Source organism: Megascapheus bottae, chromosome 28 (genome assembly GCF_031878675.1).
Source record: "Megascapheus bottae isolate mThoBot1 chromosome 28, mThoBot2.hap1, whole genome shotgun sequence".
NCBI classification, from domain to species: Eukaryota; Metazoa; Chordata; class Mammalia; order Rodentia; family Geomyidae; genus Megascapheus; species Megascapheus bottae.
In genome coordinates, this window is record NC_143536.1 from 17,386,131 (window position 1) to 17,408,065 (window position 21,935).

The 21,935-nt window shown below is 46.9% G+C and overlaps 1 protein-coding gene across 1 annotated transcript; it reads left to right on the top strand.

The window, feature by feature from the left end:
* The first annotated feature begins 923 nt into the window (after positions 1 to 923).
* Ggt5 (gamma-glutamyltransferase 5) lies at positions 924 to 20,231 on the top strand. The gene is made up of 12 exons (XM_090320212.1): positions 924 to 1,376; positions 8,198 to 8,328; positions 8,567 to 8,662; positions 9,344 to 9,539; positions 9,906 to 10,063; positions 10,506 to 10,652; positions 14,569 to 14,705; positions 14,982 to 15,172; positions 15,529 to 15,635; positions 15,787 to 15,905; positions 16,005 to 16,115; positions 19,784 to 20,231. Exons 1-12 carry the CDS (start codon positions 1,201 to 1,203, stop codon positions 19,928 to 19,930), a joined length of 1,716 nt encoding a protein of 571 aa, XP_090176338.1. The 5' UTR covers positions 924 to 1,200; the 3' UTR covers positions 19,931 to 20,231.
* The last annotated feature ends 1,704 nt before the right edge of the window (positions 20,232 to 21,935 follow it).

The following is a 21,935-nucleotide window of genomic DNA, read 5'->3' on the forward strand; positions in this document are numbered from 1 at the left end:
CCTCAGTGTGTCCCTGCTTGCTCCAGCTCCACACAAGGCAGTGTTCCCTGGGAAGAGACCGGGACAGCACAGGAAGAATTCTAAGACCGATGGTCACAGGGAAGCAGACACAGCCAGGAAGGGGCTGAGTGTGAGGGGGAGGCGTGGGAACCCAACTAGGACAGCATTGTTTCTCAAGAAGCTTGAGATTAGGCCAGGAGCACGGCCTGGTGGTAGAGTGCTTGCCTAGCATGCACAAAGCCCTGGATTTGATTCCTCGGTGCCACATACACAGAAAAAGCTGCAAGTGGTGCTGCAGCTCAAGTGGTAGAGCACTAACCTTGAGAAAGCTCAAAGACAGTGCCCAGGACCCGAGTTCAAGCCCCAGGACTGGCCAAAAAAAAAGAAGTTCAAGACTGTATCTTCCAGTCAGCAGGTCCCAGGGGTGGGATGGTCCAGTGGCGTTGGGTGCCATAGATTTGACACATGGCCTGTCTGCATCCTCCCCCCTCCACAGGAAGCACTCTGGGCTCTAGGCCAGGCTGTGGGTAAAATGTCCTACAGGACTCAGCTCCTCCTTTCAGCTTCTCCTCTGGGCTGTGTGAATGACAAGGCAGAACTTCTGCCCTTGTAGAGGGTGGGATCTGGGAGCGGAGTTCCATCCTGGGACGGGAGGGGGGCTCTCAGCCTGATCCAGGGAGAGGCTGGGCCACTTCCAGCTTAACCTTCTCTGTGTTTCTGGGAACCAGGGCAATGGAACAAGGGTTCCTGGGAGCCCCACAAGCTAGCCCATGAGGTGGACAGGAGGGCCAGAGGACTAACTGGTAGTGAAAGAGTTAACCACAGCCACCGGATCCGCCTCCTTAAAGGAAAACAACTGGGGCTGAAAACTGGAAGTTCAAATTGTCTGGGCAGATCTGTCTCTGCAGCTCGCCCTTGAGGAGGCCGGGGTTGCTGATATCCATCGACTGCGAACTTATCTGTTTGTAATTCATCTGTCTGACCATCTTTGCGTAAGCCCATCTGTACTCACGTCTACAGGAACTTCCTTTCTGGTTTAAATGTCCACCTATCTGTTGGTCTGTTTCTGACTCCATCCACTTTCCCATCTGAGCAATTATCAGTGAGTCTGCCTGTGTAGCTTCTTACCCATTCATCTGCCTGTCTGTCTGTCCAGCCTCTCACCTATCTGCCTCCCCTCTCCTCCTGGGCCAGCAAGCCATGGCCCAGGACCGCAGGGCCACAGTCAGCCTGGTCTTGCTGGGGCTAGGGCTGGGACTGGCTATCATTGTGCCAGCGGTGGTTCTCTCTCGCCGCCGTTATCCCCCCTGTGGACCCCAGGCCTTTGCCCATGCTGCTGTAGCTGCCGACTCCAAAGTTTGCTCGGACATTGGACGGTAAGAGATGGGTGGGAACTGGTGGCCCTTGGCTGCTGGCTGCTCTTGGAGACTCTGTGGCTGTGGCTCATGTGTAGGGAAGGCACGTGATGGTATATTCTGGTTCGTGGAGTCCCCTGCTAATCCCACTTCATGGCCTTTGTGCCCATGTCACAGGACCTGGAGCTGGTAAGGGTCTTTGGCAGGCCACAGCTGGCATTTCCTGTCCTTCTTCCAGGAAACCTAGTCCACGGGAAACCTCTCACTGGGGGGAAGCAGGACAGGAAGCTCCACTCCCACCCCAATTCCCACTGGGTCCCCCAAAACTTTCCACTAACCAACTCAGTCTGCCTACCTTTTCATTCATTCATTCTTCCCTTTCCCATTAATCCATTCCTTCATTGTTCTACTTGCTGCTTGATCCCTTCTCTAGTATGTCACAGCACACACACACACACACACACACACACACACACACACACACACACACACACACCCCAGTACTGGGACTTGAACTCAGGGCCCGGGCACTATCCCTTAGCTTTTTTAGTTTTCTTGCTCAAGGGTGGTGCTCTGTCACTTGAACTATAGCTTCACTCCATTCCCAGTTTTTTTTTGTGTGTGTGATTAATTGGAGAGAGGACTCTCATGGGCTTTCCTTACTGGGTTGGTTTGGAACCATGACCTTCCGAGCTCAGCCTCCTGAGTAGCTAGGATTACTGGAGCTGGGATTACAGGCATGTGCCATTGGCGTCCAGGTTCAAGATGTCCCTTCTTCAGGGATGGCAGGGAAGGAGACCAGTTGCTCTCCCTGCCATGTGAGGCCATGCTTTGCCCACTTATACTTGACATTGCAAAAAATGCAAATGAAGCTGGGGACCTCAGACCTCAGAGATGACCAGGGAAGCAACCCCAGGAATGGGTCTGCTGCCACATAATCTCCGAGCAGTTTGTGTATTTGCTGGGTTTCCTCGAGCCTGTCTGAGGTCTGCTTTGTGCATGAGGCCAGTTTGGACAGGGTTCAGGGGGTGGGGTGGGGTGGAAGGGGTGTCCTCTGGGCTGATCTCACTATCAGAATTCTTGAACTGTTGTTGATATGAGCGGATGTGGTTTCTCTTCAATGTTTTGTTCAACAACTCTCTCAGCTTCCTGTTCCTGTTTTAAGAAGCCACAAGCGAGAGGAAGCGTGGATCTAGCTTTAACAGCTACTAGGAGTCTCTTGTGAAATAGAGATCAGTTGACCCTCGCCATGAGACAGTGCCTGGCTACTGGCTAGCATCTTTCTCACAGGGACCTTGACCTTGTTGCCTCCAGTCCAATGTTCCTTCCTTCCTGTTGTCTCCCTCTCTCCCCACCACATTTTCCTCTAGGCCATCCGCTGCTGCCTGAGTTCCTGGATGAGAGTTCTTAAGATTTATGTGAGGGAAGAAGAGCTGGCAGCAGGCCTAGTGACTAGATAGATAGATGGACAGACTATAGACAGGTAAGTGCCTAGTGACAGCGAGTTCCCTTCTCTAGTATGTCATCTCTCAGCCTGACTTTCCACAGTGTACAATCAGAGTATACTGAGCTTTTGAGTGAGTGTTCTGTCATTTTTTTTTTTGTATTGGTACTCAAGGCTGATATTCTACCACTTGAGCCATACCTCCTCTTCTGGCTTCTTGGTGGTTCATTGGGGATGTATGTCTTACTGAGGCTGGCTTTGAACCTTGATCCTCAGATCTCTGCTTCCTGAGTAGCTAGGATTACAGATGTGAGCCAGTGATTCTCAGTAAAGGTTCATCTTCTTTTTTTTTTTTTTTTTTTTTTTTTTTTGCCAGTACTAGGCTTGAGCTCAGGGCCTGAGCACTGTCCTTGGACTTTCTCAAGGCTAACACTCTACCACTTGAGCCTCAGCACCATTTCCAGCTTTTGTCTATGTATGTGGTACCAAGGAATCGAACCCGGGTCTTTGTGCAAGCACTTTAACCACTAGGCCAAACTCCCGGCCCTTTTTTTTTTTTTTTTGCCAGTCCTGGGCTTGAGCTCAGGGCCTGAGCACTGTCCTTGAACTTTCTCAAGGCTAGAGCTCTACCACTTGAGCCTCAGTGCCACTTCCGGCTTTTTTCTGTGTATGTGGTACCGAGGAATCGAACCCGGGTCTTCATGCATGCTAGGCAAGCACTTTAACCACTAGGCCAAACTCCCAGCTTGAATTTCTTTTGCTTAAGGCTAGCACTCTACCACTTGAGCCACAGCATCACTTCCAGCTTCTCCTGTTTATGCAGTACTGCACTCTACCACTAAGCCACCTTCCCAGCCCAGGGCCTCACACTCTTGCTTAGCTTTTTTCATTTAAGGTTGACATTCTACCACTTGAGCCACACCTCCGTTTTATGTCTTTCTATAGGTTAATTGGAGATAAGAATTTCAGAGACTTTCCTGCTTAGGATGGCTTTGAACTGTAAACCTCAGACCTTAGCCTCCGGAGTAGTTATGATTATAGGCATGAGCCATGGGTGCCCAGGTAAAAATGATATTTTAGCATCCATTATCTGGAATCTAGGCCTGCTTGTTGCCATTTAGGATGCCTTTACTGCTGGGTTGTTTCTATGTAGAGAGGTAGAACAAACAAACCTTTAGGAAATACCATGGTTCATACTGACAGCTCCAACTCCCCTCCCCCCCCAAATGGCTTGTTTCCCATTTTTCTCTAGCCTGTATTTATAAATATATTTTCCCATGGTGATTAAGTCCCCCCAAAATGTCAATGTATTTGTTTTCCTGTCCTATTCCAAAATACTCATAAAAGAGTTTTGGGAATAGCTTCAATAGCAATATATTATTACAGCTCCACTGCCTTATCACTAACAGTAAATCTACCAGGTAAAGTTCTAGATATCCTGTTTTACAGGAGGATTTTTGTTTTATTTTATTTTTATCCTTAGCACAGATCTCACAAAATATGTACAATTACTTCAATTATTTTTCTGGTACATTAGTGTTTCTAGCTTAATATCCTATTAGCTTGAGTTTTTTTTTCAATACGCTTTCATTTTAGGATTTATTTATTTATTGTGTTGGTACAGGGGCATGAACTCAGGGCCTGAGTGCTATCCTTGAGCTTTCATGTTCAAGGCCAGTGCTCTACTACTTGAGCCATAGCTCCACTTCTGACTTTTTTTTTTTTTTTTGATGATTAAATGGGCTTTCTTGCCTGAGCTGGCTTTGAACTTCAATCCTCAGATCTCAGCCTCCTTAGTTGCTAAGGTTACAGGCTTTAGCCATGATATCCAGCTTTATTTTATCTTTCGCCAGTCGTGGGCTTGAGATCAGAGCCTGAGCACTGTTCTTGGGCTTTCCTCAAGGCTAGAGCTCTACTATTTGAGCCTCAGGATCACGTTTGGCTTTTTTCTATGTATGTGGAACCGAGGAATCGAACTCAGGTCTTCGTGCATGCTAGGCATGGACTCTACCACTAGGCCAAACTTCCAGCCGCAGATTTTATTTTTAATTAAAAAAAAAAAAAGGTACACTTAAAAGTGGAGTGCCCATTTATATGTTAATACGGTATATTTAAAAGTCTCACTCCTGCCAGCACCACTGGTTCACACCTGTAGTCGTAGCTACTTAGGAGACTGAGACATGAAGACTGAACTTGAACTTGAATTTGACTTGAACTTCTGCTTATGTCAGTATTATCTATAGATTTTGAACTTACAGCTGGCTTGTCTTCCAGATTTCAAACCTGTTAGGCCCCTTAAGTGTGGGTGCTAATTCCTTAAAATTAAGCTCTCTGCCTATATTTTTAAAGAATTCTGACTGATTATTTCATTTTATGAAATGCTGAAACTAGCCAGTGTCCTCTTCTTCCCTCTGTGATGTGTCTCTTATTATTTCTGATTAAAAAAAAAAAGCATACTCCAGGGGCCTGGAGTTTGGCCTAGTGGTAGAGTGATTGCCTAGCATTCATGAAGCCCTGGGTTCAATTCTTTTTTTTTTTTTTTGCCAGTCCTGGGCTTGAGCTCAGGGCCTGAGCACTGTCCTTGGACTTTCTCAAGGCTAGAGCTCTACCACTTGAGCCTCAGCACCACTTCCAGCTTTTTTTCTATGTATGTGGTACCGAGGAATCGAACCCGGGTCTTCATGCATGCTAGGCAAGCACTTTAACCACTAGGCCAAACTCCCGGCCCCGGGTTCAATTCTTTAGGAGCACATACACTGAAAAAGCTAGAAGTGGTGTGATGGCTCAAGTGGTAGAACAGTAGCCTCGAGCTGAAGAGCTCAGGAATAGCTCCCAGGCCCAGAGTTCAAGTCCCACTACTGACAAATAAAAAATGTAAAAAAGAAAAAGAAAAGGCATATTCCATTAGGAAAGTATAATTAAAGTATACTTTGCCTAGAAATACTAACCCTATGGTTACTAACCCCAGGGCCTCATACTGAAGTTAAAATTATAATACCTGTTTTGGCTACAATTTGCATTTTTCATCATTGTCTCCTCTCTTTCTGTGTGTGTGTGTGTGTGTGTGTGTGTGTGTGTGTGTGTGTGTGTGTGTGGCATTTGTTTGTATTTTTCTTTCTGGCTGTTTTTCTTCTTGGTGCCAGTTAGGGACCTGAACTCAGGGCTTTGCAGTCTTGCTTAACTTTCTTTGCTCAAGGCTGACACTCTTTTTTTTTTTTTTCCTTGCCAGTCCTGGGCTTGAGCTCAGGGCCTGAGCACTGTCCTTGGACTTTCTCAAGGCTAGAGCTCTACCACTTGAGCCTCAGCACCACTTCCAGCTTTTTCCTATGTATGTGGTACCGAGGAATTGAACCCGGGTCTTCATGCATGTAGGCAAACACTCTACCACTAGGCCAAACTCCCGGCCCATCAAAGCTGACACTCTTTTCTTAAATTAACCAGCAAAAAAACTGGAAGTAGAGGTATAACTCAAATGGTAGAGTGTCAACCTTGAGCAAAGAAAGTTAAGCAAGAGTGCAAAGTCTCAGATTTGTCTGCGAGAGCTGCCTTCGAACTATGATTCTCAGCTCTCAGCCTTCTGAGTAGCTAGAATTATTTATGAGAGCCACTCATGTCCAAACATTGCATACTGTTTCAATGCAAATCCCAGATATATAATTTTGCTTGTAAACCTCTCAGTATGTGATATTTTAAACCTCACAAAATGTTATCATTGTCATTATTATCCTAATTTTATAATTTATAAGGTCATATAAATACTACCCACTTATTTGCCTGTTTGGTTGCCCTTCATCTAGCTCTCCCTGCATCTCTGAGCTTCCCACGTGGAATTATGATCTTCTGTCTAAAGGACTCATCAAGATCCTGCTAGCACAGGGAAATCTCCCAGCACAAATCTCCAGTTCGCATTTGTCTGAAACATCTTCATTCCACTTTTATTTTGGAGAATATTATTTGTGGGCAAATAATTCTAGGTTGGCAGATATTTTTTCCCTTCCTTTTTTATTTTATTTTATTTTATTTGGCAGTCATGGGGCTTGAACTCAGGGCATGGGTGCTATCCCTGAGCTTCTATGCTCAAGATTAGCACTGTACCAGTTTAGGCCACAGTTTTATTTCCAGGTAACCAACAGGAAACTGGAAGTGAGAGTTTCATAGACAATCCTGCTAGGGCTGGCTTTGAACACCAATCCTCTGATCCCAGCCTTTTGAGTAGCTAGGTTTATAAGCAGCCCTCAGAGCCCAGCGTTTCCCTTACTTTAAAAACATCATGATCTCATTTCTGGTTTTCCTCAGTTCTACAAGGAGTAAGCTATATATCTAATTGTGCTTCTTTGAATGCAATCTGTCTTTCTGTTGTTTTTCCTTGTACAAGAGAAACTCAGGTCCTTGTGCTATTCCTCATTTCCTCACTCATGACTGGTGCTCTACCATTTTAGCCACACCTCTAGCCTAGTGTTTTGCTGGTTAATTGGCGATTGAATCTATTGGACTTTTTTTTTTTTACCTTGACTGCCTCCATATGTCAATCTTCTGGTCGCAGTTTCCTTACTGGATTAGTTGATGGTGTTTTATTTTTAAATTTGTAATAATGCCTGATTGTATCAGTCTTATTTTGTTACACTAGCTTACTGTCCCCTTTCCCATTTTGAGATTCTGTGTCTCCACGTGGCATATGATAAGGACCCAGGACTCAGAGCTGGGGAGGGTTGGAGTTTGGAATGGACATATCTAGCTGTAGGAACTGAGCTGAGGGAAGGTGTTGGGGTCAGCGGTCCCATGAAAAGAGAACGAGGTACTCTGGGCCACTCCTTCAAATCTTGATTTCCTCATTGATAACTAGGGCTTAGGTACTGGCTTCTTGGAGGTATCAGGGTAGTTTCTGGGTGTTAGAGAGGAGGTAGCTCAGGTGAGCTATACAGGGCTATTCTCCTAAGGACAGGATCGTTTTACCCTGGCTAGCCAAGGCTAGACCAAGGCTTTGGGTCTGAAGTATCTGCCCTTCCTACAAGGACTTGAAGCAGGTCAGGATTCAGGGGTCACTAGAGACAACCTTTTAAGGGGTTTGCAACCATTATGGGCCTATAACTAGTAAAGATGGGGAGTGGAGTCCCAGAAGAAATGAGAAGGGGTTGACCCAGGCCAGGTTACAAACAAGCCTTTGCTGTCAGGAGCTCCTGAATTCATGTCCACAGAAGTGCTTTACAAACTGAGATGAGTGATGCAAATGACATCACCCACTGAACAGCTCGATTTGAAGTCTGTTTTCTGACTAAACCTGGGGCTTTCTGGCAGCAAATAGGCCACCCATTCATCTGCCACCACTCTGTCTACATGAGCCCAGGTGGGGCGGCTGAGGGAGGGGAGCCAGACCACTGACCTTGTGCTTTGTCCCCAGAGCCATCCTCCAGCAGCAGGGTTCATCTGTGGATGCGGCCATCGCAGCCCTGGTCTGCACGGGTGTTGTCAACCCCCAGAGCATGGGCCTGGGCGGAGGGGTCATTTTCACTGTCTACAATGCAACCATAGGTGGGTCCATGTTTTCCCCCGTGGGGAGGGCAGACTTGTCCAAGCCACCCGGTAACACTTTCTACTCCCCTTCCTGGTACACCAGGGTCTCCTTGTCCTGCTTCTTTCACCTCAGGTTCAAAGCCCTGGTGGTAGGTCCTCTTGCAAGTGTTAGCACACAGATTGATGCTGAGATTGAGGACAGTCTAGGACCATCTGACAGGACCATGGCCACTCTCTTGTCCTACCCTCTCTCCAGGAAAGGTGGAGGTCATCAATGCCAGGGAGACGGTGCCTGCCAAGCATGACCCGGGCCTGCTGGACCAGTGTGGAAAGGCGCTGCCATTAGGCACAGGTGTGACTCTGGGAGGACCCTCCCCCTACTTCCTGCCAAGCCATGGGGGACAGCTAACAGAGCAGTATGCCTCATGGAGAGGCTGTAACACCCTGCCATGGGGGCACAGAAGTTAGAGATCTACAGTCAGGGAGTCTTTTCTTTTCCTCTCCTTCTTCTTCCCCTTCTCTTCCTCCTCCTCCTCCTCCTCCTCCTTTTCCTTCTCCTTCCCCGCCAGTCCTAAGGCTTGAACTCAGGGCCTGAGCACTATCCTTGGGCTTTCTCAAGGCTAGCGCTCTACCACTTGAGCCATAGCTCAAATGCCTAGGAGCCTAGGAACTGAACCCAAGGCTTTGTGCATGCTAGGCAAGTACTCTACCACTAGGCCATGCTCCCGGTCCCCATCCATGGGATTCTTATCTTCAATTAACACAAAGCCGAATGTGGAGCTGTGGCTCAAGTGGTAGAGTACTACCCTTGAGCAAAAAAATAAAGGGATAGCACCCAGGCTTTGAGTTCGAGTCTCAGGACTAAAACAGTCTAGTGCCTTGTCCTGAGGGGACATCGGGGGTTTGTGCCTGGGTTACAAAAGCTTTCTCTAGGTGACATGTCCTGGAGGACAGGAGACAGGCGTGGAGAGAAGAGGGAAGCTCTGGATTGGCTTGGAAGTCACAGAGCTGAGGGGAGGGGTGTTGTGTGCAGGGGCACAGTGGATCGGGGTTCCCGGGGAGCTTCGAGGCTATGCTGAGGCCCACCGCCGCTATGGCCGCCTGCCTTGGGCACAGCTGTTCGAGCCCACCATCACACTGCTCCAAAGGGGCTACCGTATGCCCTCCATCCTCAGCAAGTTCCTGAACAACAGTTTTCTGAGGCCTTCTTTGTATGCATCCACCCTGAGGTAAGCAATGGCAACCCTGGGTTCAAGACCACCTTCTTTCTGAGCCCAGCTAGATCTCAGCTCCTCTCCAGTTCTGCCTTGAACTGAAGGGTTGGTACTGATGGGGTTCCAGGGACCTTCAGGCCAGGCCCAGGGTTTTTCTGTTTCAGATTGGACCCTAACTTCAGGTAGATGGGGCCATGAGAATTGATTGCTAAATAATGATGTCCTGTGTCCTGCTCTTAGCGACTACGTCCCGTTGTTATTCATCTTAAGTACCTCAGGCCCCTAAGCCAGGGCTGCTCCCCAAGGAAAGTGTGAAGGATCCCCCTTGGTCCCTGGCAGAATAGCTGTGCTCACTCTGAGATTGCTTCCCTACTCCCCCAGGCAGCTCTTCTTCAATGGGACAGAAATCCTGAAGCCTCAGGACCCATTCCCATGGCCTGCTTTGGCCACCACCCTGGAGACCGTGGCCAAAGAGGGTGCAGAGGCCTTCTACACAGGGAGACTGGGCCAGATGCTAATAGAGGACATTGCCAAAGAAGGTGAGCTACACTGACATTCCAACATCTGTCCTGAACACAGAAAGAGCCAAGTTCTGGGTGCTGGCAATTGAAGGTGAGCTTTTTCCCAAGCCCTGATGGAGTGCCTGGTGCTCCTGGGGCTTTGAGAGTCCAAGTACCAGGCCAGACCAAGTCTGTTGGCTTTAAAGGCTTCGGTGGTCTAGGAGTTTAAAGGGCAAGGCCCTCTCAAGGTCATCAGAACTCTATAAGCCTAGGAAACAGTTTGCACACATTTTCCATCCTTTCCCCTCCTCCACATCCTCTTCTGATCTACGCACACCATTCTACTGCTCCCATACCCATCACCTCACCACATCTACAATGGCTAAGGGACAGGAGGACACTCCTCCCTATTGTGTGTCCTGGGACGAATCACTTTTTAACTTCTGTACCTGGATCTGGATCTCTCTCCTTTTCTATTCAGGAGGCCAACTGACTCTCCAGGACCTAGCTGCCTTCCAGCCTGAAGTGGTAGATGCCCTGGAGATGTCCCTGGGAAACTATACCCTGTACTCACCACCACCACCTGCAGGGGGCGCCATTCTCAGTTTTATCCTCAATGTGCTGAGAGGTAAAATTTTCTCAGGGCTCCTTCCCCTAGCCCAACCATGGCCATGCATAGTGAATTAATCCATTTTTCATCACTAGTTTTTAAAAAATATCAGGGCCGGGAGTTTGGCCTAGTGGTAGAGTGTTTGCCTAGTAAGCACGATGCCCTGGGTTTTATTCCTCCATACCACATATATAGAAAAAGCCAGAAATGGTGCTGTGGCTCAAGTGGTAGAGCTCTAGCCTTGAGAAAGCCCAAGGACAGTTCCCAGGCCCTGAGTTCAAGCCCTAGAACTGACAAAAACAAAACAAAACAATAACAACCCCCCCCCCAAAAAAAACCTGATATGGCCCCTTAAAAAGAAAAGGGAGGTTTGGGGTGGGAGTGTGTCACTCACTCAGTGGTAGAGTGCTTGGCTAGCTTATATGAGGCTTTGTATTAGATCCCCAACCAGGCAAACTAAAGAAGTGAATTTAATAATTAAAAAGAATAGGAGTTTTTGTTTGCCTGTTTGTTTTTGTGCGCTGGTACTGGGGTTTGAGCTCAGGACCTTGTGCGCTTGTCTTTTTCATTCAAGGCTGGTGCACTTGAGCCACACCTCTACTTCTAGAAAAGGAAGTCTATTTCATCAGTTTTGGAGGCTCAAGGGCATGGCATTTGCTTTGGCTCATTGGTTCAGTTCTGATAAGGGATCCCTGGTAAGTGATGATGGTAGACCACAATGGTGAGAACTTATATCTGAATAAGTGGTCACATATCAAGCCAAGAAGCTGTGAGAGATGGTAGGGCTTGACTTAACTTGTTCCTTTCATAACACCCTCCCACACTTCTTTTTTTTTTTTTTTTTTTGGCTTGATCCTATCCTGGGGCTTGATCGCAGGGCCTGTGCACTGTCTCTGAGCTTCTTTTGCTCAAGGGTAGCAATCTAACCACTTGAACCACAACATCACTTCTGGCTTTTTCTGAGTAGTTATTGTTTATTTGAGAGAAGCATTCCGGCACAGGCTAACTTCAAATTGAGATCCTCAGATTGCAGCTTCCTGAGGAGCTAGGATTACAGACATGAGCCACTAGCAAATAGCCCTCTTTTGAGAACTACCAACGTACCACACAATGAACAACCTTCTTCTAGCCTCCAGTGACCTACGTATCTCCCACCAGCCCCCATCTCAAATAATTCCACCATTTCCAAATAAAACTGTTGGAAGATTAAGCCTTTAATCACAACAGACCACTAGGAGATACCCAAAACATATCCCAACCATAGCAGGTGCTATTGCTTTTTCTGCTCAGTCCTTCCTGTGTAAACTGGCTTAACAGACACATGATACTCAAGATAGGACTATGGACACCAGTCAGGATAGTATGTTTTAGAGCTGGCCCCTCTCTAGAGGAGTGGCTATTTGAGGTTTTGTTGGATGAATTAACATTCTTCTTCCTAGTAGGTAAACTCAGAGGCACATGGTACAGGAACAGGCAAACTCTGCAGATAATGAGCTTCCCATGAGAGGTTTACACTTAGGCCTGGGGCAAAAACTCAGGATCTCATTGCCTGAAGTGGGCTGCCCAGGTGTGGGGCTGCCTTATGCTGGTTTTTCTAGTGTCTGGTGGGTGCTATGCCAAATTACTATGGTACAACAGCAATGCATTACAATACCGTTCTAGAAATTTCACATCACTTTATTCATGGAGTCATATTCCCTCTGGAGGCCCTAGAGAAAAGCCTGTTCTTTGCCTCTCTCAACTTCTAGTGTCTACCCTTGGCTTTGGCTGCATCACTCTAATTTCTGCCTCTGCTGCCATACAATAGTGTTTATCAGGGGGGAAAACATTCAAGACCCTAACTGGATGTGTGTATATACAATGTCCTTACACATGGATATACATATTTATAAAATAAAGTTATAAAATAAACATATACATATATTATAAAATAAATTTATACATATATACACGTTTATAAAATAAGCACAATAAACTGGGCACTGGTGGCTTATACCTGTAATCCTAGCTACTCGGGAGGCTGAGATCTGAGGATCCTGATTCAAAGACAGCTTGAGCAGGAAAGTAAGTCCATGAGACCCCAGAAGACTGGAAGTGGTATTGTGGTCCAAGTGGTAGAGTGCTAGCCTTGAGCTGAACAATTCAGGGACATGACCCAGGCCCAGAGTTTAATCCCCACAACCAACAAAAAATAAGTAAATAAATAAATAAAAGGCTGGAAGTGTGTCTATGGTAGAGTGCTTGCCTAGCGTGTACAAAACTCTGGATTCAATTTTCTGGTACCACATACACCGAAAAAAACAGAAGTAGTGCTGTGGCTCAAGGGATAGACCACTAGTCTTGAGACAGCTCAAGGACAGTGTCCAAGCCCTGAGTTCAAGCCCCAGGACTGGCAAAAATAAATAAATAAATAATCGCAATAAAAATTACCAATAGTGGGCCCAGAGTTTGGTCTAGTGGTGGAGTATTTGCCTAGCATGCATAAAGGCCTGGGTATGATTCCTCAGTACCACATGCCTAGAAAAAAGTCAGAAGTGGTGCTGTGGCTCAAGTGGTGATGTGAAATTTCTAGAACGGTATAGTAATACATTGCTGTTGTATCATAGTAATTTGGCATAGCACCCACCAGACGCTTAAAGTAAGTACTCCCAGAGCTGGGAAGGTGGCTTAGTGGCAGAGTACTCGTCTGGCATGCATGAAGCCCTAGGTTCGATTTCTTAGCACCACATAAACAAAAAAAAAAAAACCCAAAAGTCCTGTGGCTCAAGTAGTACAACACTAGCCTTGAGCTCAATGACAGTGTCCAGGCCCTGAGTTCAAGCTTCACGACTGGCAATAAATAAATAAAGTACTCTGATGATATGAACATTGATCTAATCGTAGCTTATACAGTGTATATACGCTAGACATAGGGATGATTCAGTTCCTTGGTAAGATGGAGCTGAACAGAGCGAGATTTCATCACACTACTCAATCTACAATTTCATCAAGATATACAACTTAAAGTTTATGAATTGCTTATGCCTAGATTTTTTTTTTTGCCAGTCCTAGGCTTGGGTTCAGGGCCTGAGCACTGTCCTTGGGTTTTCTCAAGTCTAGAGCTCTACCACTTGAGACACAGCACCACTTCTGGCTCTTTTTCTGTGTATGTAGTACCGGGTTTTTGTGCATGCTAGGCAAGTACTCTACCACTAGGCCAAACTCCCAGCCTGCCTAGAATTTTTTTTTTTTTTTTTTTTTGGCCAGTCCTGGGCTTGGACTCAGGGCCTGAGCACTGTCCTTGGGTTTTTTTTCTCAAGGCTAGAGCTTTACCACTTAAGCCTCAGCACCATTTCTGGCTCTTTTTTTCTATGTATGTGGTACCAAGGAATTGAACCTGGGTCTTCGTGCATGCTTTTTTGTGCAATATTTTCAGACCATGATTGTAGTTGAAACTGGGAAAAATAAAACCATAGATAAGAAGGGACCACTATATTTTCTTCTCCTTTCCTCTGTGTCTGATTTATAACAATACATGTGAGGATGGGAGTGTAGCGTCATGGTAGAATGTTCGCCTAGCATGCACAAAGCCCTGGGTTCAAATCCTCAAAAAAGCCAGAAGTGGTACTGTGGCTCAAGTGGTAGAACACTAGCCTTAGAAAGTCCAAGGATAGTGCCCAGGCCCTGAGTTTAAGCTCCAGGACTGGCAATAAATAAATATATAAATACATGTGAATCATATTTAGGGCCCACCAGCATATCCAAGATAATAGCCTCCTCTCATAATCCTTACTGAACTTGTTTTACCATATAAGGTAATCCTTACTCTTTTGCTGTTTAAAGTAATACCCACAGATTCTGAGGGCTAGGGTGTGAATGAGTCTTTCCGTGGAGGGGAGCTAGCATTTGTCCAGTACACCAGATGACCTCCCTCTATTCTCCACTGCTTTGCCAGGGTTCAACTTCTCTGCAGAATCGGCGGCCCAGCCCGAAGAGAAAGTGAACATGTATCACCACCTGGTGGAGACACTCAAGTTTGCAGGAGGTCAGAAGTGGCGACTGTGGGACCCTCGCAGCCACCCAGAGTTCCAGGTGAGGCTCCCGAAGAGGTGAGCATGAAGTGGGGAAGGGCCAGGCATGGCAGGGGAGGGGGGAAAGATGTCTACGTGGTTCTTGGAAAAATCGCTTAGTAGTTAGTGGCTGTGGGGATTCTGGAATGGCAGGTATTGGAGTGCAAGGTCGGGCATAGCCTGAACTCAAGGGGACCTCTCTGAGATAGCCTGGAAAGGGGACTGAGTACAACCTACCCTCTCTTCTGAGGACCCTACTTAGCACCTCACTGACCCTGCCCCCTGCCCTTCACCCCAGAACGCCGCCCAGGATTTGCTGGGGGAAGCTCTGGCCCAGCACATCCGCCAGCAGATTGATGACCATGGGGACCACCAGCTCAGCTACTACAACCTCCAGGGGGCCTGGGGCCCGACGACGGGCACCTCCCACGTGTCTGTGCTGGGAGAGGATGGCAGTGCTGTGACTGCCACCAGTACCATCAACACACCGTGCGTGGAGCCCAGGGGCGAGGGGACCCTCTTGTTTGCTCCTAGGATTGAAACCCTCTTTGCCTCCAATTCAGTCTACACCTCTGGCCTCCCCTGAGGCCTGTGAAGCAGCATCTTGCTTTTTATCTTCTCTTCTTCCTGTCTGTTAAAAGGAATCTCACACCCAAGACATATCTGGCTTTTTTTTTTTTTTAAAAAAGGCTGTTGCTGGGGGGGGGGGTTCCTCATGGGGGACACAAAGGGATCATGGGAGAAGGGCTCTGATTGGTGCTGGGCTTCTGCCTGCTGATGGGCAGCTGTAACACAATCTCAAGAGGTTAGCACCAAGCCCCAGGCTCCATCTCCCCTGTCTGCAGCTTTGGGGCAATGGTATACTCACCACAGACCGGCATTCTCCTCAACAACGAACTACTGGATTTATGCTGGAGACAGCAGCCAGGATCCAAGGTCACTCCACAACCTGGTAAGAGCGGGCTCGGCTTCCACAGGTAACCCTCCCTAGGAAGGGGGGGGTTGTGCTGACCACTGGGTGGATTACCCTGTTGACTCAGCAAGGAGTGCAGACACGCTTGAGGGTGCCCCTGGAGTTTACGTGATGCCTGTTGGGCTCTCAGTTCCAGGTGAGAGGCCTCCATCATCCATGGTACCCTCCATCTTGGTTAACAAAGCCCAGAGATCGAAGCTGATTATTGGCGGGGCTGGAGGAGAGCTCATCATCTCTGCTGTGGCCCAAGTGAGTCCAAGGATTCTTGCATAGAGCCCCCTCCTCTTCTGAGAGGCCTCTTTGGGTGCCCCACCCCATGCCTTCATCCTCTTCTCTCCTCTGTCCCAGACCCTTGTGAACAAGTTGTGGCTTGGCTTGGATCTGGCAGAGGCCATTGCAGCCCCGATCCTGCATGTCAACAGCAAGGGTCGTGTGGAGTATGAGCCCGGGTTCAGCCAGGTGAGGCCAATGACACTCCATACCCGAATCTCTGCTGCTCATGATCCCCCACTTCCTGGGAGGAACTCAGCTTCTGGGTATCCCAGGCAAGGTACCTTGTTGGAGGGTTCATGAGAACTTTGTGGAAGGCAATTGGCCCACGGTCTCCAAGGCAGACAATGTTGCTTGGGCTTCTCCCAGGCTAGGGATCGCCACATCACCATCTGTTGATGCTGTTTTAAAAGCTGCTTCTAAAAGGCCTTGCTCCTCGCTCATGGTGCTTTGTTTCCTTGTGAAGTTTGCAACTCAAACTTGAGAGTCATTTGTAAAAGAGATTGTTTTCCTGTGCGAGTCTGTAAAGTTTGTTAGTTTCAGATCTTACTTTTTATTTTCATTTTTAGTTCTTCCACCAAAAACCATAATATAGGTGGCTGGGAGCATGGCATAGTGGTAGGAAGCTCTGGGTTTGATTCCTCGGTACCACATATACAGAAAAGCTGGAAATGTTTTTTGTTTTGAGAAAGTGCAAGTGGTAGCCTTGAGAAAACCCAAGGACAGTGCCCAGGCCCTGAGTTCAAGCCCTAAGATTGGCAAAAAATAAACTAAAGGGCCAGGAGTTTGGCCTAGTGGTAGAGTGCTTGCCTAGCATGCATGAAGACCCAGTTTCGATTCCTTGGTATCACATACATACAAAAAAGCTGGAAGTGATTCTGTGGCTCAAGTGGTAGAGCTCTAGCCTTGAGAAAACCCAAGGACAATGCTCAGGCCGAGTTCAAGCCAGGACTGGCAAAATAAACAAACAAACAAACAAACATGAGATAATAAACTACATGAGATACTCAACTCCATATAATAAAATAGGCTTTGTAGTAGATGATTTGGTTAAAATACTCAGCATACTGAAGGTGGGCTAGGATAAGCTCTCATGTTTCGTAGGTTAGGTGTATTAGATACATTTTTAACATAAGATTTTATTTTTCTATAGTACTGGGGTTGGGGGTTGGAAATCATGGCTTTTTTTTTTTTTGGCCAGTCCTGGGGCTTGAACTCAACACCTGGACACTGTCCCTAAGCTTCTTTTTGCTCAAGTCTAACACTCTACCACTTGAGCCACAGCACCACTTTCGGCTTTTTCTGTGTATGCGATACTGAGGAATGGAACCCAGGACTTCATGCATACCAGACAAGCAATCTATCACTAAGCTATGCTCCCAGCCTCATCCAGTGGCTGTCTTTTACTGGTTACTTTTGAGATAGGGTCTTGCTTCCTGCCTGGACATGTACCTGAGCCATAATCTATTGACTTCAGACTTCCAGTCATTGCTGGGTGCATGCCACCGTGCCCAGCTTCCCACATAGGAGATGGAGTCTCATAGGATTTTTCTACCCAGGCTGGCCTGGAACCATGATCCTTGCAGTCTCAGCCTCCCATATGGATGCTCAGTCACTGTACACAACTATGAGTGGAGAAGGAATCTGGTGAATTCTCTGCCTGGGATGGTACCAAACCACGATCCTCCCAATCATAGCCTCCAAAGTAGCTAGGATGAGAGGCATGAGCCACACATGTCCAGTTGACTTAGGATTTTTGTTGTTGGTGTTGGTAATGGGGCCCGGGTGCTGTCCCTGAGCTCTTCAGCTCAAGGCTAGTGCTCTACCTCCAGAGCCACAGCACCACTTCCCGTTTTCTGGTGGTTAACTGGTGATAAGAGTCTTACGGACTTTTGTGCCCAGGCTGGTTTAGAACCGTGATCCTCAGATCTCAGTCTCCTGAGTAGCTAGGATTGCAGGCAAGGAGGTACTGGCACCTGGCTGGCTTAGGATATTTTCAATTAATGATGAATTGATTGGACACAGTTCCACTGTGAGACAAGAAGCAACTGCAGTGTCCAAGAATCTTCCTTGGTACTTGGACCTTAACACCGAGGACCTCAGTCCATTGGTTCAAATTTGTTGAAGCCTGAGGTGGCCCTCCCTGTGTTTGTCCCTCCCAGTGACCTCGAATGCTCTCTCAGGGCACCGGGCTCCACGACACTCATTTATAGAAGATCCAGAATCCAGAGTACATCCTTTTAAGTCCTTCCTCCTTGATCCTGACTACCAGTCCTTACTCTGCAAACACAATTCTCAAGGACTGGTAGTCCCAGGACCTTCTACTCGGAGAAGTTGGGAAATGAGTCTGGGGACTAAGATTAATGCAATCTAGTGATCCATTAGGCCAACCTTCTTGGGTCCCTTGGGGAAATCCAGTGTAAGATATACAGACCTAGGGGATTTCTATGGAGAAAATCTCAAACCTTACATTGGAGACCTTGAGTCTCCTAGGACGTTCATTGACAAAGCCTGTGGACTCAGGTAATGGAGCGGGTTTGGATACTGCATTCGAAGGAACAGAACCTCTGATGATGGAGAAATCTAGCTTTCATTTCAGCCTTCAAGTTTAAGGATGTTGGGAAATCTGTATCATTGCTTAGAACCAAGAATATAGGGTTCTGAAGACATAACTGTGTGGACTACAGAGATGGCCTCATCTCTGGAATTTGGGCCCTTGATTAAACCAAGTTCCTGATCCATTCATCCAAAATGGTACCTGGAAGCATGGAACTAAAGAAGCACAGGGCCTAGGATTTTCCCCCCTTACAAATTGATAAATGTTGGGGAGGAGACACTCTAGGACAAGGTATTTAATATTTTAGAAATCAATAACTCAGGGTAAAAGGCCTTCCTTAGTCTCTAAAAGCTTCCAAGTTCACAGACTGAGTGTCTTAGATCTGAGCTATTAGGGCCCCTGGCACTGAAGGTCTTCTATTCTTGGGCTTCTGGTGCCTTTAGTCTGGGGTTCTAGTTTTCTTGGACATATGGATATTCTTGGAATATGGGGTCTGGAGCTTTGGATCCTTCTAGATGTTTCTGCAACCCACTTTCAAGGCTCCAGGACTCAAGGAATCGTCTATGTTCTGGAATACCTGAGATCTTGAGTCACCTTTGTCTGTGTGTAGAGATCATACATCTTATATGGTGCCACAGTCCACAAAGCTGGACATCTCACACCCAGAATTCCATTCTCCTCAATATCCCAGGGGTCCCCAAGACACAGATGTCCTTGAGGAAAGGGTAGAGATCTCAAGCAGGACAGTTTCTGAGGTATGGAGGATATAGGATTCCAAAGGCCTAATCTTAGTCGTCCAAAAGGCTTTATTCGCTTCAACAAACTCAAAAATCAGGATCCTCTCAGTCTTAAGACCTTTGAAGCTAACTCCTTCATTGAAGACCTCTAGAAACCATCACCCTTCTTAGTGAATTGCATCCAGGGCAGAAATTAATCTGTCTTTAAAAAAGACATTAATCTCTTCTGTTGAATTGAAACCACTGTATACAAGTATTTTGTAATAAAATAAATAAATAAAATAAAGGATAACAAAAAAGACATAAATCACAATGTAACAGCCTCCCTGCATAGCCCTTGCTGGCCCTTCTTACATACTTTAGATTGTTTCCAAGCTGTTCATTGTGTCATGGAAATGTATGCTCTGTAAACAGCATCCAGCCCCAGCCTGTGTCCTCAGCCCCCTCCCTGCTGCCCAGGCCCACCAGGTCGGTCCATCTTTTTCATGTCCAGGTATCTATCTCTCTTATGGAAAAAATTGAGCCACTCTTCCTCTGTGAACCTTTCCTTCTCTGCCCTCCAGGAAGTACAGAAGGGGCTCAAGGACCGTGGCCAGGCCCAGACCCCACGGCTCTTTTTCCTGAATGTGGTCCAAGCCATATCCCAGGAGGGACCCTGTATCTACGCAGTATCTGATCTAAGGAAAGATGCAGAGGCTGCAGGCTACTGAGGGGACTACCTAGTCTACAGCCAGATTTAGCTACTTCCCTTCTGCAGTCCTGTGCCTCTGCTGGACAAAACCATGGGATGAAGACTTTCAGTCAAACCCCAGGCTGTGGGGTCAACCAGGCAGTGGGATGGAGCCTTGTCCCTGACCCTTCCCCTTTTCCCCCCGTAGCCTTGCTCTGACTCTTCAGTCTTCTCTTGGCCTTTTGCTCAGTCAGCCAAGCTGTGTACCTACTAAGTGAAAATTAAAGGGGAGCAAGACTATGAGTTGATTTGATGGCTCTGAGTTGAAGAGGGAGTTCTCAGAAGGCACACACTGCATGCTTCTGCGATCCTCTACAACAAGCTGCATGGAGGGGGGGAACTGAGGCCCAGAGGAAGTCTGGGTGTTACCTCTGGAGAGAGGTAAGCAACACACACCCACTGCACTCTAGCCAATGTTTTGGTAATAAAGTAAGTGGTTTACTGTCCAATTTTTTCCCAGTTATTTTTCAATTTGTGTGTGTGTGTGTGTGTGTGTGTGTGTGTGTGTGTGTGTGTGCCTGTGCAGAGGCTGGCACTCTACCACTTGAGCTAGAACTCTACTGACTTTTTGGAAGGTAGGAGATGGGAAAGAAGGGGAGGGAATAGGTGACATTGTCCAAAAAGAAATCTGTTCTTAGCTGAGCACTGGTGGCTCACACCTGTAATCCTAGCTACTCAGGAGGCTGAGACCTGAGGATTGTGATTCAAAGCAAGCCCAGGCACAAAAGTCTGTGAGACTCTTATCTCCAATTAACCACCAGAAAACTGGAAGTAGTGTTGTGCTGAAAGTGGTAGAGCGCTAGCCTTGGGCTGAAGTGCTCAGGGACGGTGCCCAGGCATAGAGTTCACATCCAACCAAAAAAGAAAAAAAGCAAGCAAGCAAGCAAACTACTCTTTACCTGATTTATATAACTGTAACCCCTGAATACAACACCATTTTTTTTTTTTTGCCAGTCCCGGGGCTTGAACTCAGAGCCTCGGCCCTGTTCTGGGGCTTTCTCAAGGCTAGTGCTTTTCCATTTCTGACTTTTCTGTTTATGTGGTGCCAGGGAATTGAACCCAAGGCTTCGTGCATGCTAGGCAAGCACTCTACCACTAAGCCATGCTCCTGGCCAAATCACCTTTATAATAATAATTTAAAAATTTAAAGAAAGACACTCATGGACTTTCTATGTGGCTGGCTTTGAACCGATTAGATATCAGGCTCCTGAGTAGGTAGGATTACGTGCACAAGTCATTAACACCAGCTTTTTTTTTTTTTTCCTGGTAATTGGAGATAAGAGTCTCATAGGCTTTTCTGCCTGAATTTGAATCTTTTCAATCTCTTTCCTTAAATCTCAGTCTACTGAGTAATTAATATTATAAGCATAAGCCATTGGTGTCTAGTTTTAAAAATTATTTTTTCTGTGCTAGTGTATAGAACTCAGCTCCTCGGGCTAGGCAAGCTCTCTAGCACTGAGCTATCCTCCGAGACCCTCTCTGAGTATATTTGATCCATGGCTGATTGGATCCATAGTTGTCTGACCCTGTGAATACAGAACTGATAGGGTAAAAATAGCTGACTGTAATCCCACTATGAGGCTCCCAGCTTTTCCTCTGAAGAATTCTGTATGTACCATCTTCTGCATGTCCTGTTGGTGATTAAGTTTCAGTGTAGCAGTGGCAGGGGTGGGACACAGCATTTGGATCACTGCAGGGGTGAACCTTCACCTGGCAGAGCCAAAGAACATACTCCCTCTGTAGCTCTGGCAGTCCAGCCTACCCTGGGATTGCTGGAAAAGGATGATGTATTGATTTCCTATGACTGCTGTAATAAAAGTACCACATAGCTTAAAATCACTGAAATCAAATTATTGACATGGCTGTGTTCCCTTTCAAGGCTGTGGAGAACCATTTCCTAGCTTCTTCAGACTCGCTGACTGTCATTCTTTGGCTTGTGCCTACATCACTCTATTTTCTTCCTGTATGGTCTTATACCATGTCTT

Coding starts and splice junctions, on each gene's coding strand:
- Ggt5 (XM_090320212.1), top strand. CDS start 1,201: ATGGCCCAGGACCGCAGGGCCACAGTCAGCCTGGTCTTGCTGGGGCTA. Junction 8,663..9,343: donor GGCGCTGCCATTAGGCACAG/GTGTGACTCTGG, acceptor TGTTGTGTGCAG/GGGCACAGTGGATCGGGGTT. Junction 10,064..10,505: donor AGAGGACATTGCCAAAGAAG/GTGAGCTACACT, acceptor TTTTCTATTCAG/GAGGCCAACTGACTCTCCAG.